Source organism: Barbus barbus (genome assembly GCF_936440315.1).
Source record: "Barbus barbus genome assembly, chromosome: 48".
NCBI classification, from domain to species: Eukaryota; Metazoa; Chordata; class Actinopteri; order Cypriniformes; family Cyprinidae; genus Barbus; species Barbus barbus.
The window spans coordinates 22,444,206-22,470,223 of NC_136726.1; the positions used below are offsets into that span (position 1 = coordinate 22,444,206).

Sequence of the window (26,018 nt, forward strand, 5' to 3'; positions counted from 1 at the left end):
TTGGATTATATAATGAATAAAAAGAAAACAGAATACAAAAAGAATAAAGATAGTTTTAGTTAGTTTATTTAAGAAAATGAGCAGCTAGTAAATGAATTGAGTGCAAGTCTAAAAGGGGCAATTTATTTTTATTTTTTTTAAGTATTAAATTAAAATGGAATTAAAACACATGTGAACTGTGAATCACACATGAAAAATGACTCTAATGTCACCAGATCTTCTCAAGAATCCAGAGCATCTGAGCACATAACATTCTCTATATTCATTACTATTGTAAACTGGGTTAATTTAGCCACAGATCTTGGCTGACTTCACTACCGCTTCACCTCACTTTCCCCAAGTTAGGAGTCTGCTTTCAATACAACCAGTGTTGTTACTGTTTACTAAAACTACTAAAAATATTTTTTGTTAACTGTAATAAAGCTTAAATAAAATAAAATATAAATATTAGATGAAAAATGTATAAAAAAAAATGTAAATGCGAAATGTTGCCTTAACTAGCTGAAAAATATTGAAGGTGAAGTACTAAAAGTGAAATAAAAAAAAAAACTAAAGTGCATTAAAAATCACTAAAACTTTAATGAAATTTGTATGTAAAAATAAAAGCTAATTCAAATGAGTAATAAACACTATTACAGCATGCAAATACTACCTGGATAAAACTTAAAGGGACAGTTCACACACAAATCATTTACTCCCTCACTGAATGATCTGCTGTCTTTGACGTCACAGAATAGTCGCTAGTTTGCGATTACGTGTGTTCACGTGGTGCCGATGTCCTTTTCCTGTGGCTCTAAAATTTTTAGGTCACATGACATTTACGACTGATTGGCTCAAAAATATCCGTCTAGAACTGAGTGGTCACCAGCAAAAATGTTCAGCATGTTCTTGGCACTTCCATGCTAAAATGAGCAGAGATGTTAATAGCCAATGGGCCAACTAGACCTACAAATAGCTAATTTGAATGGCCTAGATCAGTTGTCAAAAAGTATGCTTCAGAGTTCAAATAGCATTTTTGTCTGGAAGAACTCATTCAAGCATTAAAAAAAGAGCTTCACGTCAAAACCTCAAAGTGCATGACCCCATATTCGTGATTTGCAAATCTGATGGATAAGTGAATATTATTTTCTGTGGTAGCACATTACACCACAAATACCACCATTATATCTTGTATTGAAGCCAGAACATTCTTGTCTATAAAGAGACAAAACGACGCTCTCCAAAACGCATTCCACAATCAATGAGCCTGTGAATGTGAGAAACATATTTTCATTTTTTGTTGGCTTCACAACAGGCCACTGCATCTTTTTAAGTGTGATGACTTTTCATCCTGGGCTTCTTTCTTTTTGGGACTTTTCATCCTGCTGAGAAAAAGAGAAGAATATGGAGGAAATGTGACTGAGCCTTTTTCCAGTTTTTTCCTGTCAAACTCGAGAGGCGATGTGACATCACTTCTATGATCCCATATTCTTGCTTCCCATCCAAGTGATCTTTCCCGATAAACATTTAAATGAAATCCAGAGTCTGGGAATGTCCATCCAGAAGTGAATAGACCATCACAGGACGCAGCATTCCCTCTGATATGTGCTGCCGATGGCGTTTAGCTTCAATCTTTCCCTCCTGTTCTTTCATGGTCTCACTGACTGTTTATCATCTTTGTGCACTATGTGAGATAAATTCTGCCTCTTTTAGAATCGCACAAGAATAGAATATGCGTCCCTTAGACATATTGTAGCATTTAGAATGAGCTTTATTGGCCAAGTATGTTTACACATACAAGGAATTTGTTGTAGTGACAGAAGCTCCACAGTGCAACAGAAGGACAGTAACAGGACAGGACACAGGTAATGAAACAAAATAACAAGAAATAGCCAATGACCAATGTACAAGCAGCAAAAAAAAAAAAAAAGAAATACACAATATATAATATATAATATATAATATAGGCGACTATGTATGTACAGGTCAAGTATGTGCAAATTAGAAATGAGAAAATAAAATCAGTGAGTGTGGTGAATGGATAATGTATTAGTTGTGTGTTTTACGTTTATTTATTGAGTGTTCATGAGATGTATTGACTGAGGGAAGAAACTGTTCCTGTGTCTGGTCGTTCTGGTGCTCAGAGCTCTGTAGCGTCGACCAGATGGTAACAGTTCAAAGAGGTTGTGTGCTGGATGTGAGGGGTCCAGAGTGATTTTGCCAGCCCTTTTGCTCACTCTGGATAAGTACAGTTCTTGGAGAGTGGGGAGGGTTGTACCAATGATTCGCTCAGCAGTCCGGACTACCCTCCGTAGTCTTCTGAGGTCAGATTTGGTAGCTGAGCTGAACCAGACAGTTATTGAGGTGCAGAGGATGGATTCAATGATGGCAGAGTAGAACTGTTTCAGTAAGTCCTGTGGCAGGTTGAACTTCCTCAGCTGGCGAAGAAAGTACAACCTCTGCTGGGCCTTCCTGACAATGGAGTCAATGTGAATATCCCACTTCAGGTCCTGAGAGATGGTGGTGCCCAGGAATCTGAATGACTCCACTGCAGTCACGGTGCTGTTCATGATGGTGAGTGGGGGAAGAGCGGGGGGGTTTCTCCTGAAGTCCACGATCATCTCCACCGTTTTGAGTGTGTTAAGCTCCAGGTTGTTGAGACTGCACCAGACAGCCAGCTCCTTAACCTCCTGTCTGTAAGCAGACTCGTCACCGTCCTGGATGAGGCCGATCAGTGTGGTGTCGTCTGCGAACTTCAGGAGCTTGACAGAGGGGACTTTAGAGGTGCAGTCGTTGGTGTAGAGGGAGAAGAGCAGTGGGGAGAGTACGCAGCCCTGAGGAGCTCCAGTGCTGATGGTTCGAGTGCTGGATGTGAATTTGCCAAGCTTTACTAACTGCTGTCTGTCTGTCAGGAAGCTGTTGATCCACTGGCAGACGGAGGTGGGGACGGAGAGCTGAGTTAGTTTATTTTGAAGGGTTTCCGGGATAATGGTGTTAAAAGCAGAGCTGAAGTCCACAAACAGGATCCTCACATAAGTCCCTGGTCTGTCCAGATGCTGCAGGGTGAAGTGTAGTCCCATGTTGACTGCATCATCCACAGACCTGTTTGCTCTGTAGGCAAACTGCAGGGGGTCCAGTAAGGGTCCAGTGATGTCCTTCAGATGAGCCAGCACCAGTCTTTCGAATGATTTCATGGCTACAGACGTTAGTGCCACAGGTCTGTAGTCATTAAGTCCAGTAATTTTGTGTTTCTTTGGGACGGGGATGATGGTGGAGCGTTTGAAGCATGAGGGGACTTCACACAGCTCCAGTGATCTATTGAAGATCTGTGTGAAGATGGGGGCCAGCTGCTCAGCACAGATTTTTAGGCTGGCTGGTGACACACCATCTGGACCAGGTGCTTTCCTTCTTTTGTTTTTCCTGAAGACCTGGCACACATCGTCTTCGCTGATTTGAATTGTAGGTGTGGGGGAGAGAGGGGTTGCTGGAGGTGTGAATGGTTGTGTGAAGAGGTGTTCTGGGCGGGTGTGGGGTGATCGTTCAAAATGACAAAAGAACTCGTTTAAGTCGTCTGCCAGGTGTTGATTCTCCAGAGTGCTGGGGGGTGGTGTTTTGTAGCTGGTGATGTCCTTTAATCCTAGCCACACTGAAGCCGGATCGCTGGAAGAGAATTTGTTCCTGAGCTTGTCAGAATAATTCCTCTTTGCCACTCTGATCTCCTTTTCCAGTGTGTATTTGGCCTGTTTGTACAAGACTTTATCCCCCTTTCTGTGAACATCTTCTGTGAGCATTTAGACCTTTTATCAGTGACTCTCAATGTGAGCGCTGCGGTTTCACAGTATTTATGCCAAAAAAAGCATCACTATAGTGCTCACATTAGAAGGCAAGATCAATTTTGTTTAATGTTGTTGAACTTTTAGAGGTAAAGGTTTGTATGGGGATTTTGGATATCTCTTCTTATCACTCCATATATCAGAAAATACAGACAAAAAAAAGTGTAATGGCAAAATCAATGTTTGGAAATGTACACTGATATTACCAACTGACACACTACAGTAAAATATAGAAATAACTGACTTAAACTCATTTTTAGCTGCTGAAAATACCATTTTGGCCACCACTGTAGATGGGGGAGAACAAAACAAACAAAACACAGTTACGTTTGGTGTATCTAAGTACAGCTGAAGTGAAAAGGTCTGATTTGTAATTGAAATCTACATACGCAAGTAAATAAAGTCTAATAAAATAAACACTTAAATGTGTATTTTAGATATTTTCTTTCCACTAGCTTAAAAGAAGTCAATTTACCTGAAAAAAAAAAAAAAACTCAAAACTGATGCATGAAAAAACAATGGTTTTGCATAGAAGCATATAACAGTCTACAAATGGTAAAGTATTTACCATGAATTTAATCCATTTACAGCCAAATGAATTAAATTGAAAAGCTATTTGGGTTTATTTCAGGGCGGCGGACCTGCTTTAATATTGACACCAGACATGCAAAAATCATCAAGGGTTCGAAGGAGGCTCAGTTTGGATATACTGTTCAACAACACGAGGCAGACGGGCAGAAATGGTAAGACCGCATCTTCAGAAACTGATCTGTAAAGATCTTCCAGACCATAGAAAGTAGAGTAGAAACCAGTTCTGTATGGTAACTTTAAAATTATATTCCCAGTTTGAGTTTCATAGAGTTGAACATTTTCACAGATATTTCTTTTAAAATATCTGAGTAATTAAACAAAGATACAAATGAGTCATTAGTTGTCACACAGTATGAGTACAGAACTATAACATGAATGTGGAGCTGCTCAGACCATTTGATGAGAAATGTTTGAGTTCATATTGAGATATCTGACTTTCATATCTAAGCACAGTTTGACTTTTTCCTTAAGCGGAAACTTCTTTATTTGCTCGCTCTCATGGCTGCCTAGAAGAAACAATCAAGACATTTTAGAGAAAAGTAGAAGTTCAGCAATAATTTTATCCTTGCATAGTTTCATCCATCATATTTTTCCAATGAAATGCTGTTGTGAAATGCGTTCTGGTTCTGCTGTCTGCTGGCAAACACAGTCTCAGAATCGACCTTGAAACGCTCCCAGCAGGAAGACGTATCGCTCTCACTGAAGTAAATCAAACTGCGGTTCTCCCCGATGCAACGTACTTCACTTGCATCTGCACAAAGTCATGGGAAATTAAATAAGCAGTAAACAAAACCATTCACAATGACAACCAACAACAACATATGTTCATAGTAGCGAGTGAGTCAATAACAAACCATATTTTCCATTATTAAAAATACGATCCGCTGCAAAAAGGTAACCAGTAGTTTATATTTCACTATGTTTATATTTGCCAATATTTCTTAATCATTGTTATTTTAAAATGTTTATTCTACAGCACAAAAGTGTGTAGCTTCAAATTTTATTGCAATCATTTTCCAATATTTCCAACCAATTTATTATTGGAAACAGTCATGCAAACAGACAAGTCCCGCCCCCAAATCACATGATTGGTTGACTACGAAGTTGACGGATCAATGTTTTGAAAGTTTCAGTTTTTCACTCTTAATGAAGCCTAACTGAGTATGTGACTCTGTGAGAAACTGCATATACTAATATACATAAAATTAAATCAGATTTAGGTAGACCCCAATGTTAAACATACATTTTAAGACCAGGTGCATGTATAATTGCTGCTATGCAGAATGTGACATCATAAGCTAGTAATGGCATTACTGTAACCCAGCCAGTCTTTACCGTAAAGTATGTTAAAGCTAATCAATTAGTCCTAAACATTACATGCTCACAGTTTTTACAGCCTTTAAAACACAGGGTATTGTTTTTGACTCATAAAAGCCCAGGTACACAAAAGAATACACATCGTTAACCAAACTCCCACGGCACCAAAACCACCGAATCCGGACGTCAGCTTCCTGTTGTTTAATCCTGAGGTTTGTCATCACTGATGGAGAACTGATGGAGCATTGAGAAACCTGGGGGCCTTTGATGTGCACAGGTAAATAAGTGAAAAGTATTTGCACTTGTCTCGACCCGTCTGCGAGCGCAAGCTCTGGAAAGTATGTGTTTTGTGGCTTGTAATTCTCAAACTCCCTCCTGTGCATCCCATCGCAAGACAAACCGCGTGGCGCGCGCTTCCCTCTGGAATGCAATTTACTGCGCAGAACCAAGAGGAATGCAGATTTTTCATTTCTGTAGAATGTCACTTCAAATCAAGGGACTATTTTACTTCATGCACTAATGCATAAAATATTTTAGTTCTTAAAAACACATGCATCTCTAAAATGATTATGTTAAGTTATGCACACTATTCAAAAAATTGCCCCCTGTTGATTTAGTCAAGACCTAAGTGCATCCTGTTTACATGCAAGGATGACTGGATGTTTTGTTAAATTCCACCAAATAAAAAGCACCTCTTTTACATAAATGAATAGTTCACCCAAAAATGAACATTTGCTGAACATGTACTCACTCTCAGGGCATCTAAGATGTAGATGAGTTTGTTTCTTCATCAGATTTGTAGAAATGTAGCATTGCATCACTTGCTCACCAATGGATGTGAATGGGTGCCGTCAGAATGAGATTCCAAACTGATAAAAGCATAACAATCATCCACAAGTAATCCACACCACTCCAGTCCATCAGTTAACATCTTGAGAAGTGAAAATCCGTGTGTTTGTAAGAAAAAAAAGGGGGGTCAGCGAAATAAACTTGATTTAAATGTATTTTTCCAACCCCATTGGCAGATTATTTTTTCTTATTTTAAGCATAAACGCACTTTTGTTTTTTTTTGGTTTTTTACAGAAAACAAAACTTAATAATTTAGTCATTTTAAAAACTTAAAACTTAGTAATTTTTATTTTCAAGTATATGAATCTTGATTTAAGAATGTTGAAATATTTGTACCGGAAAACAAGACAAATACACAAAGTAAGAAATTTTATTTTTTTTTTTTTTTTTTTTTTGAAGAGTCTCCTGTTTCATATAAAAATACATCACATTACGGTCATAAACTGGGTTGACATTAATGGTAAACACTAAAAAAGTACTAGTGAAGAATGAAGAATTTGCAGTACTTTAGGGATATTGGTATCTACATGTCAACATATGCAAGATTAAGAACAACATCGGTCAATATTTCAGCTGGGTTTCTAGCTAATGTCATCAGCAGATGTTTTTATCAGAAGTGGCACACAGTACAATTATTTCAGCTCCTGAAAGAACTCGAAGTGGCTTTGCACCCAATTCCGATTAGTTTTTCAAATCCAATATTTAAGGCTGACCGTCTGCACCGTCACTGTGCAAGTGCTGAAACTGGATCCGTTTGTTCAGACAGCGAAGTCAATATCCAGGATATTACAACTAATACTAATCTGATTGTACTGTTTAGACTGAAATGCATTTCTAAAATTCCAATTTTAATCAGATTTCAGACCACATACAAATACGGTTTGGATTGGGTTTGTAAGAACTATGGATTTTGCACAGTTTTGCGGTTCAGACAACAAAGAACTAAACAGATTTGAGTCGGGCATGGGAAAATTCACTTAAAATTAATTGAACATGCTGTTAGCCTTCATTTGCATATACCGTCTGCATTGTTTTAGCACACAAAATAATTCAGATCAGGCAGTGTTGCAAAACACAACCAAATGCAACTGGCTGTTTTAACAGAAAATATATATATAAACAACTCATTTAAACAAAAAATGTAAATCTAGTAAATGCAATGTAATTTGCTTTGGAAAAAATGCATACATCTAAATGCAAAATAGTGCAAACTTTAGTGAACAAGGTGCATACTATAATGAACCTCATTTGCATTGCAAGTTCATGTGTTTGTGCTAGAAAAAAAAGAGAATGACTTAAGTACAATGTACAGTAGATACTAGTGTAGCATACTTGGAAAAGTTGACATGAAAATTAGTAAACAAATTCTAAACTATTCATTTAAGAGTGTGCTGGGATACATTAGCCCCCGGTTTCACAGACAAGGCTTAAGCTAGTCCCAGACTAAAATGCTTGTTTGAGCTGTCTCAATTGAAAATATCTTGCTCTGACATATCTTAAAATATGTCAGTGCCATTGTTCCGTCTCTAGATGCACACCTGTAAGGTTCTCTTCTAAAGCATTTTCATAAAAGCTGCTTAAATATCTTAATTTAACTAAGGCCTAGTCCTGGCTTAAGCTAAGCCCCGTCTGTGAAACTGGGCCTACAGTAGGTTACTCAGGGTGAGAAAGAGATGGTCTGTCATCCTTTAAGATGTTGAGCTCCAATTTATTCTGAAGGCCCTGGCATGTTGCATTAGCATCGGATGGCTTGGAAAAACAACTGGGTTTAACTTGACATTCCTCAAATAACTTTGCTTCAGGATAGACTAAACCTTCACTACGGGTGCCAAAGAGTAACAGTAGATTCCAATAATGACTGACGTTCAGAAAGTGGTGCATTGTGGGAACTAAGAGTGCTGCACATCACAAAAACAAATGCAATCCATCATGTGATTTAAAGCAAAAACTAATTCTACTATGGTACACCGAGAAAAAAAACGGGTAATTTTCACTCAGAATTTGCTAGTAAATTTCACAAACAATTACAAAGAAATGGCAAGAAACACACTAAATTAATTTTTAACAGTGACATTTTTAAGTAATAGTATTTTCTTGTAAAACGTACTCCAATAATCTGTTTTATTTTGAAAACTCATCTTTACTGTGTACTTTATACAGCATTGTACTAAAAAATTACCAGATTCATTTTCCAAGGGATACAGCAAATTAATTAGCATGCTTAATAAATGACTAGTTTTAACCAGCATAAGATGGTTTGCTTAATAGAGTTAGTTGGTTTCTCAGCCTGGTGAACCTGGTTTTCAGCTGGTTTAGTGTCCAAAAAAATCTAAAACCATCAAACTAGAGCATATTGATTAGCTGAACCCATTCAGTTAAAACCAGCAAACCACCTTAGACTGATTTATGCTGTTTTATGAAGTAACAACAATATGACAAGTTTGCCAGTTGACTGACGGTAAAGTTTCTGTGATACAAAACACATGGATGTAGATAAAACCATCAAACTAGACCATACTGGCTAATGAAAAACACACCAGTGGCCAGATAAAACCAACTAACCACCTTTACACCAGCATAAGATAGTTTGCTGGTCTTTGTAGGTTTAGCTGTTTTTAAGCTCACTTAGCTGGTTTAGGTGCCCAAAACCTCCATAAAACCATCAAACTAGAGCATCCTGACTAGTGAAAACCACCCTGGTGTCCAGTTAAAACCACCAAACCACTTTAGCCTGGTTTATGCTGGGGGTTTTTTCGTACTGACAATATGACAAGAGCACAAATTGACTGACAGCAATGTTTTTGATTCAAGACTGTAGGTAAAAACCATCAAACTACACCATCCTGATTACTGAAAAGCACTTTGTTGGCCAGTTAAGACCAACAAACCACCTTAGACTAGTTTATGCTGGTTTTATTCCATATTGACAATATGACGAGATGTGATTCAAAACCCACGGCTGTAGGTCGCAGTGGCAGTGGAGGAATGTAAACATTGCCATGGATGGATTTCACAGGCCAAACTCTGGGATGCGGTTTGTCGTCGCAGTTCTAAACGTCTTGATCTTAACGTGAACAGCATTACCGAGTTTGCTGTTGGTTTCTGGTATTGGCTCCGTCTCAGATGTACGAAGCTGGAAAAATCTGCTTAGCCGTTCCCTGCTGCTGGGCTCGTGTTGCGTTTTCCTCCTCTCCTATCAGGGAGTGAATGACTTCGACTGGAGCTCTGGAACGCAGCTGGAATGTTGAACTTGTGATCCCATTTGTGTTTCTCATAAAATGGCTGTTTGGAGTCATCTGCTACTGTTCACCAATTTATTCCCAATGTTTTTCTCAAATAAAAACAACAATTAAAGCTGTAATAGTGCATTAGAAAACCCAAATATGCCAAACTAGATTTTAATTAAGCATGATGCAAAATTGAAGATTACATCAAACAATTAACCCTGATCAAATAATGCATGTTGTATAAGAATTTGAGGATGAATATTCTTGTATTTCAGGCTCCTGGTCGGAGCTCCCTTTGAGAGCAGCGGTGAACACCAGACAGGTGACGTCTACAGATGTCCACTAGACGGCAAACCCACCACAAACTGCACACGACTGCACTTAGGTATCATACCACCCGCCTGACACCTCAATATTAACTCTTTCATCGCCAGCATTAAAAAAAAAAAAAAAAGTCAGTCGCTGTCAGCATTTTTAATAATTTTCACAAAAATTTCTATTATGTTTTATGAAAATCTGAATATGCAATATGTCAAAAGAAAGAACAGAGCCTCTGCTTTCAAACTATTTTATTCTAGCTTTATGCATTCTTTTTTATAAATAGTTGAATGTGAATGTTTTTAAAGTTTCATTAAAAAAGCAAACATTTTGAACAAAAATCATGTTTTGTCAAAGAGTACATCTGGATCAGATTCAGAATGATGATAAAAATAATAGATAAATAAAAAAAGATAATTTCCATCAAAACTTCCTGGATTGACATTTAATTTGGTAACAATAGGCAGTTTTAATATGTATGCTGTTTAATGTTTGATGATCACATTATTTTACATATGCAATTAATTATTTCTGCTCCAGAGATTCAGTGTAGTGCTGCCAAACAATTAATCGCAATTAATCGCATCCAAAATAAAAGTTTCTGTTTACATAATATATGTGTGTGTACTGTGTATACTTATTATGTATATATAGACACACACACACATGTGCATGTATATATTTAAGAAAAATGTTATATTTCTATATTAAATATATTTATATACTGTATATATACTATATTTATATTTATATACTGTATGTGTGTGTATATACATACACACACACACATACAGAATATATTTAGAAAATATTTACATGTACATATTTATTTTTGTATAATTTATATTATACACAGTACACACACATATATTACATAAACAAAACAAAACTTTATTTTGGATGCGATTAATCACGATTAATCGTTTGACAGCACTCTTTCTGAAGATGTGTAATAGCGCCTCCTACCGTATATCAGTGAAAACACGGAAAGCTGAAAAATTCTTTCAATGGCAGGGAAAGACTTAAGCTTAAAAAAGGTGTAATGTAACAAAACATTTTGTAATTTTTCTCTCAATCTTCTCTTGCTGTTTGGCTGTTTTTAAGAAAAGGTATCCCTGAACAACGTGTTTGAACGCAAAGAGAAAATGAGGCTGGGAATGACTCTCGCCTCCAACCCAAAAGACAACAGCTTTGTGGTAATATGCTTAATGCAACAAAAAAAAATCATAATTTTGCATCAAAATGCGGATGTAAAATGGCTCATGAATGCTGTTTCATGCTGACGGTGTTTTAGGCGTGTGGGCCGCTGTGGTCGTACGAGTGTGGAAGTTCCTACTACAGCACAGGCATCTGTTCAAGAGTCAACAGCAGCTTCGACTTCACACACAGCATCGCTCCAGCCTTTCAAAGTAAAGCCAAACTCTTCACTGATCAAGCTTCTTCTCATTAAGGATTGCAGATCACATGCATATTGACAGCAGCAGTTTCTCCACAGGATGCGAGACCTACATGGACATAGTGATTGTGTTAGATGGATCCAACTCCATCTACCCCTGGTATGAGGTTCAAGATTTCCTGATTAATGTGCTACAGAAGTTTTACGTCGGTCCAGGACAGATCCAGGTGCGTCTGAATTATGACCTGGAAAATCAGTTTTGGACTGTTCTAACATTGATTTATGCACCGTTTGGACTGTACAATAACAGCACTTACTACTGTACTCCTGGGGCTCAGGAACTCGTCAAACAGTGCAAACTAATCTGATCATTCAAGAAAATATACAGAATTATTCATTGAATATTAATCACTCAGAACACCCTGCCTGCCATGTTGCATTGTAGAAATACCTAAATATATTTTGAATATTTTCTAGCAATTTTTTTTTTTTGGTTTGATGCATTACAGTTACTAACAACAGAATTTGACAAGAATATGACATGTAAAAGCATATAGAAATTATCTCACCAGGTGTTGTGTCCTGTTGTCCAGGTTGGGGTGGTCCAGTACGGTGCGAGAGTGGTGAACGAGTTTCAGCTGGATGATTTCCATACGGTTGAGGAGGTTGTAGCGGCAGCTAAGAATATCGACCAGCGAGGCGGAGAGGAAACACGCACGGCTCTCGCGATCAGTCAGGCTCGGTACAGTGGCGTGCTTGTCTGCTATTCACTAACTTTCACTAACTGTGCATCATTATTTACAATAGAATATATGGAAGCTTATTTACGCCATGGAATAAAAATGTATACAATTATTTATATATATATATATATATATATATATATATATATATATATATATATATATATATATATATATATAATTGTGACTTTTATCTCATTATTTTTTTTCTCAGAATTGCAAGTTCGTAGACCACAACTGCAAGATATAAACTCTCAATTGCGAATTTGCATCTAGATTAAACCTCAGTTTACAACACGCAATTCTGGTTTTTCCCCAAAACAATTTTAGACACCTGACCTGAGCACTTTCAGATAACTTCTTTCTGAGAAAAAAAGTCCAAATTGTGAGATGTAAAGTCTTAATTCAGAAATAAAGTCAGAATTGTGAGATAAAGCGTCACAATTGCATTTTTTATATGTTTGTATTCCGGCAGAAATAGACTTTCATTCAACTCAAATTGGAACTGGAGTCAAGATGTTTTGCAAATGCATAAATCACACAAAAATTTATGGGGGAAGTTGGGGAAGTCGTGGCCTAATGGTTAGAGAGTCGGACTTGTGTGTGTGTGTGTGTGTGTGTGTGTGTGTGTGTGTGTGTGTGTGTGTGTGTGTTGTACGTACGTTGGATGGCTTAAATGCAGAGCATGAATTCCGAGTATGGGTCACCATACTTGGCTGAATGTCACTTCACTTATAAATGGAGATTAATTTTGGATAAACTCATAAGATACACAAATCATGTTAAACAGACAAATTAATTTAAAAATGGAATCTCATTGAATTGAAACTCAACTGGAGTAAAAACAGAGCTGAAACAGTGGGATTCACTCGTTTTCACTGTTTGACTTTCAACAAAATGCACATGTTCCCATTGCTGGGTCGTAACTGATTACATGTAATCTGGATTACATTATCAGATTCCAAAAATTATGTACGTGTAATTAGATTATATTACATTTTAAAACACTCTTTGGAAGGCTTCCATCTTTCATACACATTGCACATTCAAGTTATTTCTTACTGCCAACATTATTGTTTGTCAGCCGAACCTCTTTCACCTAATATATTTAATGTCCCCTGAGATTTTAAATAATACGTTCATGATTAAGTAACACATTTGCATGTTCAAGGTTCTCTGATGTTGGTTAATCGTAAAATATTTATTCTTTTTACTTTTGTCTTTTTACAACTATTGACTTTAATTTGACAGTTTTATGATTTAATTATTTATTAGCTTTTCGTTAAACTCACAAACCCCAGTTGTGGAAACTTTTTAATGCACTTCATGCTGTTAATAACAAGGAATTTAATATTTTATATCAATATAGTACAAGATTATCCTATTTAAATCAATGTGGAAAATGAGAAAGGTCAAAAGTGATCTAATAGTAGTTTGATTTTAATACCTTAAATATTAAATGTAATGGATTGTTACTAACTTCAATTTTTTTTATATATATAATTTGGAATCAGTAACGGATTACAATTTGTAAGTAATCTACCCAGCTCTGCATGTACATGTCTTTGTATATGTATTTATAACAGAACACAAGCATTCAAACACGGAGGTCGCCCAGACGCCAAGAAAGTCATGATTGTCATCACTGATGGAGAATCCCACGACAGCCCAAACCTACGGAAAGTCGTGGAGGAAAGCGAGAAGGATAATATTACCTTGTACGGTATTGCGGTGAGTTAATGCCTCTTTCCAGTAGAATCCTCCAGATTCTGTGTTCTTCAGGTTTACTCTTCTCCGTCAGATTCTTGAGTAGTGTTCAAACAGGTGCACAGGTCGAACAGGTGAATATAGTTCAGATATTCCAATTCCGTTCCAGGTTCTTGGCTACTATAATCGGCGAGGGATCAATCCTGAAGCTTTTCTGAGGGAAATCAAGTTCATCGCCACCGATCCTGAGGAGCACTTCTTCAGCGTCACTGATGAGTCTGCTCTCAAGGATATCGTCGATGCTCTGGGAGAGAAGATCTTCAGCTTGGAAGGTAGAACTCAACGAATACATGTTACACATAATCATAATCTCAAATTTAAACCATATTCCACACAGCAACATGCTAAAAAACATTCAGAACACCCTAGCAACCACATAACAACATAAGAACCACTCAGAACACCCTAGCAACCACATAACAACATAAGAACCACTCAGAACACCCTAGCAACCACATAACAACATAAGAACTGCTCAGAACACCCTAGCAACATAAGAACCACTCAGAACACCTTAGCAACTGCATAACAACATAAGAATCACTCGGAACAAACACCATAGCAACCACAGAGCAACATAAGAACCACTCAGAACACCATAGCAACCACATAGCAGCAACCACATAGCAACAAAAGAAGCACTCAGAACCCTGTAGCAACCACATAGCAACATAAGAACCCCTTAGTAACCGCATAGCAACATAAAAACCACTCAGAACACCATAGCAACCACATAGCAAAATAAGAACCACTCAGAAAACCTTAGCAACCACATACTGTAGAAACATAAAAACAACTCAGAACACCTTAGCAACCACATAGCAACATAAGAACCCCTTAGCAACCGCATAGCAACATAAGAACCACTCAGAACACCTTAGCAACCACATACTGCAGCAACATACAAACAACTCAGAACACCTTAGCAACCACATAGCAACATAAGAACCCCTTAGCAACTGCATAGCAACATAAGAACCACTCTGAACACCCTAGCATCCGCATAACAACATAAAAAACAACTCAGAACATCTTAACAACTGCGTAGCAACATAAGAACCACTCAGAACACCTTTGCCGCCACATAGAAACATAAAAACATCCAAACACTTTAGTGAAAGTGACGTACGGTCAAGTATGGTATCCCATACTCAGAATTTGTGCTCTGCATTTAACCCATCCAAAATGCACACACACAGCAGTGAACACACACACACCGTGAACACACACCCGGAGCAGTGGGCAGCTATTTATGCTGCGGCTCCCGGGGAGCAGTTGGGGGTTCGGTGCCTTGCTCAAGGGCACCTCAGTCAGGTGGAGAGAGCGCTGGACATTCACTCCCCCCACCAACAATTCCTGCCGGACCTGAGATTCAAACTCGCAACCTTTGGATTACGAGTCCGACTCTCTAACCATTAGGCCCCGACTTCCCGAACTCTTGATATGTGTTTTTTAGAAACCACATATCAAAATCTAAAACCAGAAAGAACACCCTAGCAACCGCATAGCTGTATAAAAAATACGCAACACTCTGGCAACCAAATAGGAATGTGCTTAAAAAAAAAAACTCAGAACCACATAGCAACATCTAAAACTACTCAGAATACCCTAGCAACCACATAGCAACATAAACCCTAGCAACTGCATAGCATTAGCACATTAGCATCACTGCAGTGATGTTTGCACAGCAAAACACCGGTTACCACCACAGTCTAGTTTTCTTAGTATTTTTTTACTTTTCTGCAGGCACCAACCAGAACGGTACGGCCTTTGGTCTGCAGATGTCTCAAGCTGGATTCTCCGCACACATCATAGAGGTGAGTGCATCTCCATCCGTTCCAAACAGAAGAAATATAAATATTGACAACAGCGCTAATGTGCAGAGAATTATATTACGTCCTCAGCGAGGTGCATGAAATGCTGTTATTTTGCTCTTTGCACTCTGTGATTGAGTTTGACGCTCTTCCATTAGCCTGGAGCAGAAGCTACGGAATCAGTCAAAATAAAGAGCCATTGAAAGAATGATTCGTTTACCGCTCAGTGCCCATGGGAAAACAAACCTGAGGCACGTCCTTTTAGGGCCTGACAGAAGCATGAAACGCCACTCTTTCAATTAAAATAAGGCTTGTTTATGTTTGAAGCCGTTCCACATGCTGTGAGCGGCATTAAAACCATTTAGACCGTCTTCTGAGGGAAGACTATTTTTCATGCCTTCCCTCTCGGTTTGAGTAATCCCATGCAGGAGAGGAGTTTGAAGGTCTGGGGCTCCTTTTGTGTTAGATGAAGTGTTAGACAATTTACCCAAAGACAAATAAAACATTTTTCATAACTTTTACTGTTGGATTCCAGGAACCGCTCTTGACAGTGACCATTTGAGATGGGAGATAACGTCTCAGAAAGTTTTTTTATTTTTTTATTCTTGACTTCTCCGAGGGAACAAGGTCCAGAGAACACATATGGTTTTGTTGAATTAGGCTCCTCGAGTGAGGAACCCTCAACACAAACACTCTCACACACGTGCCCTTGTGTTTTATGTGCACACTTGTACATGTGACTGTATTTGTAAAGGTCTTATTTGCTTGTGGCTGCAAATGTTTTTAAAGGAATGACTTTGTTTTGTTTTATAAGGAAACGAGTTGGGCATCCATCAAGACTGCAGTAAATAAAACCTAATCAGATGGAAATAAAACGTTTGGAAGTTGGTTTATTAGCTTGGACCGCTGACATGGACATGGCATACTAGATTTCACTGCTTTTGTTAAAGAGCTGCCAGGCCTAGAAAAACTAATACACTCTGTTCCAAAACCTTGCTGTCAAATGTCTACATTAGTGAAATAGATGAAACTGAGTAGAATCAAAAACGAAAATGAAATCAAATCTCGTAAGTGACTGATTTGGATCACTCAAAAGGCCTAGTGTATCATTCAAATAGCGATTACAATTGATTCCAATAGAGTGTGACATTAGCACACAACGTGGTACTTCAGCAAGCATTAAAATCCAAAGAAAATACAAATATTGAGTTAATTTAGAATGAACATTTACCTCACATCGTCTGTATCTCTGATCCTGCAATGCATTCTGGGATTGCCTTCGCCACAAAGCATGTTGCAGCTTGAGACTTTTGATAAAAGAAGGATCTTAAGGCGGCATAATTGTGCTACATTAATGTAAAATTTATAGAAAGGCGAGCACCTTATATATATATATATATATATATATATATATATATATATATATATAAAGTGCCCTCCAAAAATATTGGAACAGTAAAGACAAAATTGCTCTGTTGGCTGTGGAGTCAAGACATTTACAAACATGATTAAAATATGAATATGAGACAAAACTACAGAATGTCACATTTTATTATTGGGTGATTCAACACATAGATGTTTTACCAGCTAAGAAGTTCAGCACTTTTAGAGTTCATCCCTCTATCTGATGTGAGCATAAGTATTGGAGCAGTTGCCTCTCAGGTCTTTCTAAGTGATCAGCTGTGTCCTGCTGCATTAATTCTTCAGATATTAAAGCAGGGAATGTGTCGTATCAGTTATATCCATTACTTCTGTATTCTGAATCCTGTATTCGATGATGACACACACAGACCAGGATGAAGATGAGGGAGCGGACTTTGAGAGAAAAGCAAGCAATTTGGATGCTAAAAGAAAAGAGGAAGTCAGTTAGACCTCTAACAAAAACAAAGGGCATGGAGAAATCAAGAGTTTGGAAACCACCAGCGACACCAGCAACCAACAACGACCTGATCGGCTGAGAAAACAACAGTAGTTGATGACAGACAAATCATAAAAGCTGTGAAAATGAATCCTAAAAGACGTGTCTGTAAAATCACCAACAACTTCCAGAAAGCTGGGGTGATGCTCTGACAATCTACTGTCCTCAGGAGACTTTGACACAGAATTACAGATGCTACACAGCAAGATGCAAACCTCTGACCAGCACCAAACATAGAAAGACAAGATTAGAGTTTGCAAAAAAGCACAAAGGTGAGCCAGAAGAGTTTTGGATCTGTGTTTATGGACCGATGAGACAAAGATGAACCTTTATCTAAGTGATGGGAAAGCAAACATGTGGAGAAAAAAAGGGAACTGCAAATGATCCCAAACATACAGCCTCATCTGTAAAGCATGGTGGAGGTGGTGTCATGGCATGGGCATGCATGGCTGTCTCTGGAACAGGCCCTCTCAACTTTACTGATGACTTGATGTATGATGACAGTAGCAGAATGAATTTGGAAGAGTACAAAACCATCTTACCTACCAATATTCAAGAAAATGCCACCAGATTCATTGGGAATTGCTTCATATTGCATCAGAACAATGACCCAAAACACCCTGCCAGTTCAGTCAAGGAATTTATAAGAGCAAAGAAATGGAAAGTCTTAGATTGCCCAAGTCAGTCTCCAGATTTAAATCTGATTGAACATGAATTTTACCAGCTGGAGAGGAGAGTAAAGGCAGAAACTCCCCAAAACAAGCAACAATTGGGATTGGCTGCATTAAAGGCTGGGAAAAGCATTTCAAAGGATGAGAGCAAGAGTCTGGTGATGTCTATGGGTCACAGACTCACTGCTGTGATTGTGTGCAAGTGATCTGCAACTAAATAATAGCTTTTAATCTTTTATATCTGCCTTATGTTCAACTGTCCCTATACTTCTGCTCACATCAATGAGTGGGATGAACTCTAAAAGTGCTGTTCTTTTTATTTGGTAAAACATGTATGTGTTTGGCCAATAATAAAATGTGACATTCTGTAGTTTTGTCTCATATTCAATCATATTTGCAAATGTCTTGACTCCACAGCCAACAGAGCAATTTTGTCTTTACTTTTCCAATATTTTTGGAGGGCACTGTATATGTGTGTGTGTGTGTGTGTGTGTGTGTGCGCGCAACATTTCTCAGTACTAAAATAACTAAAACTAAAAACCGAAATACATATTAAGATAAAAAGGACAAAAACACAACAAAATGATTTTAAAATTAAGAGAAAATACAAAAATATAAAAATATGAATATCTACTTTTAATTGATTTTAAATAGTTTAATACTAAAAGAACAGTATTATTTAAATATATGGGCACATTTGTTTTTACCCAAATTCCTTTAATGAACTACTTATTTATTAGAATACATCTAAATATTTCAATGTAATAGTACAATAATATATATTTTTTGGTTTGTTTTACCTTTAATCTACTCCAAGCTGTCTCAGAAATTATTAGTTATTAGTGCTCAAAATGCTGAAATGGATCCATGTCTGTGTTCATGTTGATGACAATAAAACATAGTCACTACATTAATTATCCTCTTTATGTGCCTGCAAAATATTAAAGAGCAAAGTGCATAGCCACAATAACATTACATTTTAAATGGTAAAATGTTACATAACTACATTTAACTATTGAAACCACTGCCAATTGTTAAGACATGAATGGTTTTTACTCGTCAGAAACTCAAAATGATGTTATTTCTGACTTTGCATCACTACAGGTTGGTAGGTGTTCTGGGTGGATGCTAGTGTTTTCCTCAATAATCCACACAATTTGAGGCATTATTTCTTTCTTTCTTTAGCACAAAAGTTGCATACTGAAGTTTAATACTCCGGACTAAGGGTTTGTTCAGGGGTTTGCCTTTGCAAGCACCACTAATAAAAAGCGAATGGAACAACGCACAGAGTGTATTGGAGAGAGTTTATTGTGCAAATGTGCCATGGAACTCTGTCAAAGTGTCCACGTCGACATTGCATGAGGAAAACATTGGCAGTGAACGCAGCGAGTTTTAGGCTTCCAGTCAGACTCACAGATGACTGCTGCTCTCGCTCGCATGCATCCAGGATATCAAAGCCAGAGACTTTTCTGTCCGCTTCATCCCAAAGGGTGGTCCAGATCCCTGACATGACCATCGTTTGTATGGAAAATATATCTCCGTCCTCTTGGAGAATATGGTTTGTGTAGTATTTTATTAGTGGTGTTTACTAAGCCAATTGTCACTACGAAGCTGTTCAGTTTATAGTCCAAACAGCAGAAGAGAACTGTTTTTTTCAAGCCAGAGTTTCCCTTTGGGAATATCTAATACATGTTTAGAATAGTGGTTTTCTGTGCTCATTTAAAATATGAATAAATCCTGTAATATTAAATGAATTATACTAAAATAACACAATGCAGCTGTGTAGAAACCCATTAAACCAACACTTTAGCAACTGCTTGCAATTCCCTTAACCTCTTTCTAGCATTGTGTCATTGAGTTGTGCACGGGTCATTCATTTAGTTAGTTAGTACTGGACATTGAGTCTGACTGTGAATCAGAACTGGAGTAGGACTATACAGTATGACCAGCGTATTTGAGTGTAATGGTGGTATTGGTTGGGAATGGGCAGTTCCTTACGGATCTGAATACTAAAGTTAATGTTAATGCAGTGCAGAATTTTGGCAGGAGCTCTAGGATCGGCGCAGGAGAGGTTTGGCAAAGCTCTCTGTTTGCATTCTCTTTACTGCTGAAGTCACTGCCAGGCTATTAGTCATCATCCCATAACACTCACTGAGTTCTCACTGCAGGTACATGAACCCAGATCTCTGGTTCAACACTCTGTGTTTTATATGTGTCTTTCATAAAAGTGCAATGGTTTATGATAAAAGTAAATGTATGCAACTGAAGATGCAAACCATTCTCTTAAAGGATGGGATTCTGGTTGGCGCCGTTGGGGCGTATGACTGGAACGGAGCTGTTCTGAAAGAGACCCGTCATGGTAAAGTCATCCCACCCAAGTCCTCGTACATGAAAGAGTTCCCTGAGGAACTGAAGAACCATGGAGCATATTTGGGTAAGAAACATTTTTGGTTAATACCAAATGAGGATCTGATTCCATGACTGACAAAAATGAATATATACTCACCCTCAAGTTCAAAAACGACGGACTTTCTTGTGTAGAACATAAAAGGAATGTTTAAGAATGTTCACTCTATTCTTTACCAGTTTAATTTATGCATGCACATATTAAAATGAACCAAATTAAGATGTGTTGCACCAGATTGGATGTTGATGACTCTAAACGGCATTGGTTTTTGCATGCATTGCAATCAAAAATGACCCGCCAAGATTGAAAGGAAGGAATCATTAGGGTACGGAAAGAAACATGTTCAATGAATAAAGACATAAATTTCAATCTGTTCCCCATGCAAGCTATCGTAGGTCTTACATATGTAGCATGGACTAATTTTAAGACATTTAAAGCTACTTAACTAACCAGCACCAAACTAGGAAGAAAATACATGCAAGTTTCATAACTAGTCTCAAAAAAATTGTATTAATGCTTTTTAAAATTGTTTATTTTTTCCAAGCCAGTAGGCAATGTTTTTATCATATTTACTGTGTGTATAAGGTATAAAATTGACACTTGTTTCTAGGGTACATGGTGTCATCTGTCGTCTCGGCTCAACACGGTCAGCTGTATGTTGCTGGAGCTCCTCGATTCAACCACACGGGGAAAGTAGTCATCTTCACACTGACCAACAGCGGCAACCTGACCATACTGTACTCACTCTACGGACAGCAAGTAAAGCCGAGTACACACTACACTTCTAAGTTTTTAAAGACATGCTCTACGTGGTACTTCCACGAATACCATGGTATCAAACATGGCAGGGCTCAACAATAAGGCTTACTGCAAATTAAAAACTGATATATACTTTAAAGATACTTGATATTAAATGAAGAAATAAATATCTGTTTTGGCATATAAACATTTAAAAAAAAAAAAAAAAAAAAAAAATTTGGGCCAGTGAAAATATTGGCAGACTAAGTAAAAATCCTTATTTTTGTGCCATGCATGTCAATACCATAATACTTTTTGGTACTTTATGTAAGTGCCAAATTGTAGCCACCTGCCTGTTGCCAAGGTTTCTAGTGTGCACACTTGAGATATACACTCAGAGTACTTATAGTTACACTACGATAAATTGGCAACGGCACAAAAAAGTGATTTTCCTCCACAGCAATTTAGTCATTGTCCAGTGCAAATATCTAAAATATCCTTAAATCAAGATATATTTACTTAAGAAGCAAAATGACATAAGATAAAAAAGTAAACAATAAAGTGATGTTATATATACAGGTACATCTAAAAAAACTTGAATATCATGAAAAGGTCAATATTTTTTGTTACTCATTTCAGAAAGTGAAACCCATATATTATATAGATTCATTACACATAGAGTGAAATATTTCAAGCCTTTATTTCTTGAAATTTTGATTATCATGGCTTACAGATAATGAAAACCCAACATTCAGTGTCTCAGAAATTTAGAATATTACATAAGATCAATAAAAAAAGGATATTTTAAACAGAAATGTCAGGCTTCTGAAAAGTATGTTCATTTCTATGCACTCAATACTTGGTTGGGCCTCCTTTTGCATGAATTACTGAATCAATGCAGCGTGGCATGGACGCAATCAGCCTGTGGCACTGCTCAGGTGTAATGGAAGCCCAGGTTACTTTGATAGCGGCCTTCAGGTCATCTGCATTGTTGGGTCTGGTGTCTCTCTTCTTCCTCTTGACAATACCTCATAGATTCAGGTCAGGCGAGTTTGCTGGCCAATCAAGCACAGTAACACCATGGTCATTGAACCAGCTTTTGGTACCTTTGGCAGTGTGGGCATGTGCCAAGTCCTGCTGGAAAATGAAATCAGCATCTCCATAAAGCTTGTCAGCAGAAGGAAGCATGAAGTGCTCTAAAATTTCCTGGTAGATGGCTGCGTTGACTGTGGACTTGATAAAACACAGTGGACCAACACCAGCAGATGACATGGCAGCCCAAATCATCACTGACTGTGGAAACTTCACACTGGACTTCAAGCAACATGGATTCTGTGCCTCTCCACTCTTCCTCCAGACTCTGGGACCTTGATTTCCAAATGACATGTAAAATTTACTTTCATCTGAACCACTTTGGACCACTGAGCAACAGTCCAGTTCTTTTTCTCCACAGCCCAGGTGAGACGCTTCTGATGTTGTCTCTGGTTCAGAAGTGGCTTGGTAGCTCTTTTCCTGAAGACGTCTGAGCGTGGAGACTCTTGATGCACTGACTCCAGCTTCAGTCCACTCCTTGTGAAGCTCTCCCAAGTGTTTGAATCAGCTTTGCTTGACAGTATTCTCAAGCTTGCAGTCATCCCTGTTGCTTGTGCACCTTTTCCTCCCCAAATTCTTCCTTCCAGTCAACTTTGCATTTAATATGCTTTGATACAGCACTCTGTGAACAGCCACAGCTTTCAGTAATGACCCTCTGTGACTTACTCTCTTTGTGGAGGGCATCAATGTTCGTCTTCTGGATCATTGCCAAGTCAGCAGTCTTCTCCATTATTGTGGTTTCAAAGAACAAGAGATACCCAGAATTTATACTGTAGGGATGGTCATTAATTGAAACTCAAATGTAAATATTCTAATATTTTGAGATACTGATTTTTGACTTTCATGAGCTGTAAGCTCTAATCATCAAAATTAAAACAAAAAAACTTTTGAAATGTTTTACTTTACACGTAATGAATCTAAAATATATGAAAGTTTCACTTTCTGAAATGTTACAAGAAAAAAATGAACTTTTTCACCATATTCTAATTTTTTTAGATATACCTGTATATATATATATATATATAGAGAGAGAGAGAGAGAGAGAGAGAGAGAGAGAGTGCAAATAAAGTGTCTACTTTAATGTTTCTAATAACTTCTGTGAAAATGTCAAAAATTATACATTTTACTACTAAATACAAAATACTTATACTAAATTGTATTATATTTTAAATGATTAAAAACGTATTACTGACAAATGGGTAAAATAGTGGGTTGAAGGATAGTGGCAAAGATTGGTAAAGATTTAAAATGATCCTTAAATAGTCTTAATTCAAAGACTAATTTAAATGATATTAAAACACTCTTTAAATTAAGACTATCTAATAATCCTTGTTATATACCTAAAAAGATTTGTTGGCATACAAACTATTATTCATTTTCACATTTCATATAAGATAAAATGCCATGACAATAAATGTAAGACTTTCTACACCTATGTAATACAACTATGCCTTGGCAACAACCCTCAGAAACCCATGAAAGTGCAAGAATGAAAAAGCACAATCAGTGCAAAAATAGCCTTGTTATAATGTTCTTTTCCATCTGTTGATAAATGACTCCTGCCATTATCAGAACAAATCTTCCACAATCGCCTCTTTTAAACAACATTCCATTTATGGTCTGCTTTCCACAGATGGTTAATTGTTCCATGGAAATATTGCTGTCTTGTCAATAATCTAGGGCTAATCTGCATGAAATAGTGCATGTAAAAGTGCCGCAACTGTTTAGTGAGTGTAGTAGTGTGCACTTGGTCTAAATGGTGCACATTTACCCTGACTGCTTCTTTAATCCATCTGTCTGTATTTTTCCATCATACCTTCTCTCTCTCAAACGGTGGCGTGTTTCATTGGAGAGGCACATCAGTAGATTAATGCGGGCCATGTGTGCGGACAGGAGACAGCGTGTGAAGGTCTAGACTCAGTCACCCGCTCCAGATGGGCAGGCGTCTCTGCAGCCCATGTGCATCTCATCTGCACGTGTGTGTGTGTGTGTGTGTGTTTGTGTACGCATGGCCTGCAGTGAATGCACACAATAAACGCTTACTGTTTCAAACGCTGCCGGTCGCCGATCACAACATTCATTTAGCCATCAACCTGTTATGCACTAGACCGTGTGTGTGTGTGTGTGTGTGTGAGCCCTCAGGAAAGCACTTAGACGGGAATGTGATAAAGTGTGTCTCCTGTTTTCTGGTGTTTGTAAAGCTGGCAGGAACTTTCAGGGTTGAAATGCAAGTTCAGAAGAACCTGCCGCACAATGTGTCTTCATCACTGATGCAATAGAAAAACAGGCTATAGATTAAAATTAAAATGTTACATTTTAGTAAACTTAGAAACTAAAGTACCAGTAAATGTTTTTATTAATTTGTCCATCTGACAGTAAAATGCATAGTTCTGATTGATCTTAATATACCCTAGTGAAAAATAAATATACTTGAATGTATTTCAAATACATTTATTTCATGCTAAGTATACTATAAATACATTTTCATATTTATGTACTTAATAAAATGCCATGCGATTGTACTTTTAGTATAGGCCACTAAACTGGTGTACTTAAAGTCTGCTAAATTGTAACAAGTAATTTTGTACTTAATGCACATTAATTGTGCTGAAATAGTGCTGAAGTACAATTAAACTTAGTATATATAATTGTGCCAAAGTGGAACTATTGCAAGTACACTTTAAATATTTTGCATATTTTGATATTATTCAAAGATCAAATCCTCATCAAAAGTGACATTAAAACACATTTTAAACTTACGCCAAATAAAGTTTAATTATAATTTTTATATCATTAAGTATTGAGTTATCTGTCAGTAAATATATTAGATTTGAACTATACTTAGTAAGAAATACATATATTTTAAATATAGGTTATTACTTTTTTACTAGGGTACATACAATTTATTCTTAATCATAATATGTTTACTTTCTATTAATATTGAAGGCTATATGCTTTATATGTAGCTCTGCTTGACACATTTTGTATGGGGGGTCTCTGCTCCATGTCTCTATTGTCTAAGGGGTTCTTGTCCTAAAAAACTTAATTTTTAACAACTTAATTAACTGCTGTTAACTTAATATTTATATTTTCCATAATTGTACAATACTATGTATTGTAAATGAAAAATAATAATTTTATGAAGCATTTCATTCATTCTCGAATCATTGAAACCTTACTGATTCTTTTGCTTCGAATCAAGTCATGTATTTATCATCAAACGAGGCTTCCTAACATCATAACGCTTTGAAAGTCAAGTCAAGTCAGTATTATTTGTATAGAGCTTTTAACAATGCAAATTGTGTCAAAGCAGCTTTACATCGGCTTGATATAGAGCTGGGTGGCTTTACGGTATTTA

The 26,018-nt window shown here is 37.3% G+C and overlaps 1 protein-coding gene across 1 annotated transcript in view; it reads left to right on the forward strand.

Moving 5' to 3' along the window:
* The window catches only part of itga11b (integrin, alpha 11b), a 53,216-nt gene that overhangs the window by 3,877 nt on the left and 23,321 nt on the right, over positions 1-26,018 (forward strand). Inside the window, exons 2-12 of the mRNA XM_079412021.1 lie at positions 4,444-4,555; positions 10,072-10,181; positions 11,219-11,310; positions 11,409-11,523; positions 11,610-11,737; positions 12,104-12,252; positions 13,840-13,984; positions 14,130-14,292; positions 15,767-15,837; positions 20,713-20,857; positions 21,441-21,589. Coding sequence (XP_079268147.1) covers positions 4,444-4,555; positions 10,072-10,181; positions 11,219-11,310; positions 11,409-11,523; positions 11,610-11,737; positions 12,104-12,252; positions 13,840-13,984; positions 14,130-14,292; positions 15,767-15,837; positions 20,713-20,857; positions 21,441-21,589 — 1,379 coding nt within the window. The remainder of the gene's footprint in view (positions 1-4,443; positions 4,556-10,071; positions 10,182-11,218; positions 11,311-11,408; positions 11,524-11,609; positions 11,738-12,103; positions 12,253-13,839; positions 13,985-14,129; positions 14,293-15,766; positions 15,838-20,712; positions 20,858-21,440; positions 21,590-26,018) is intronic.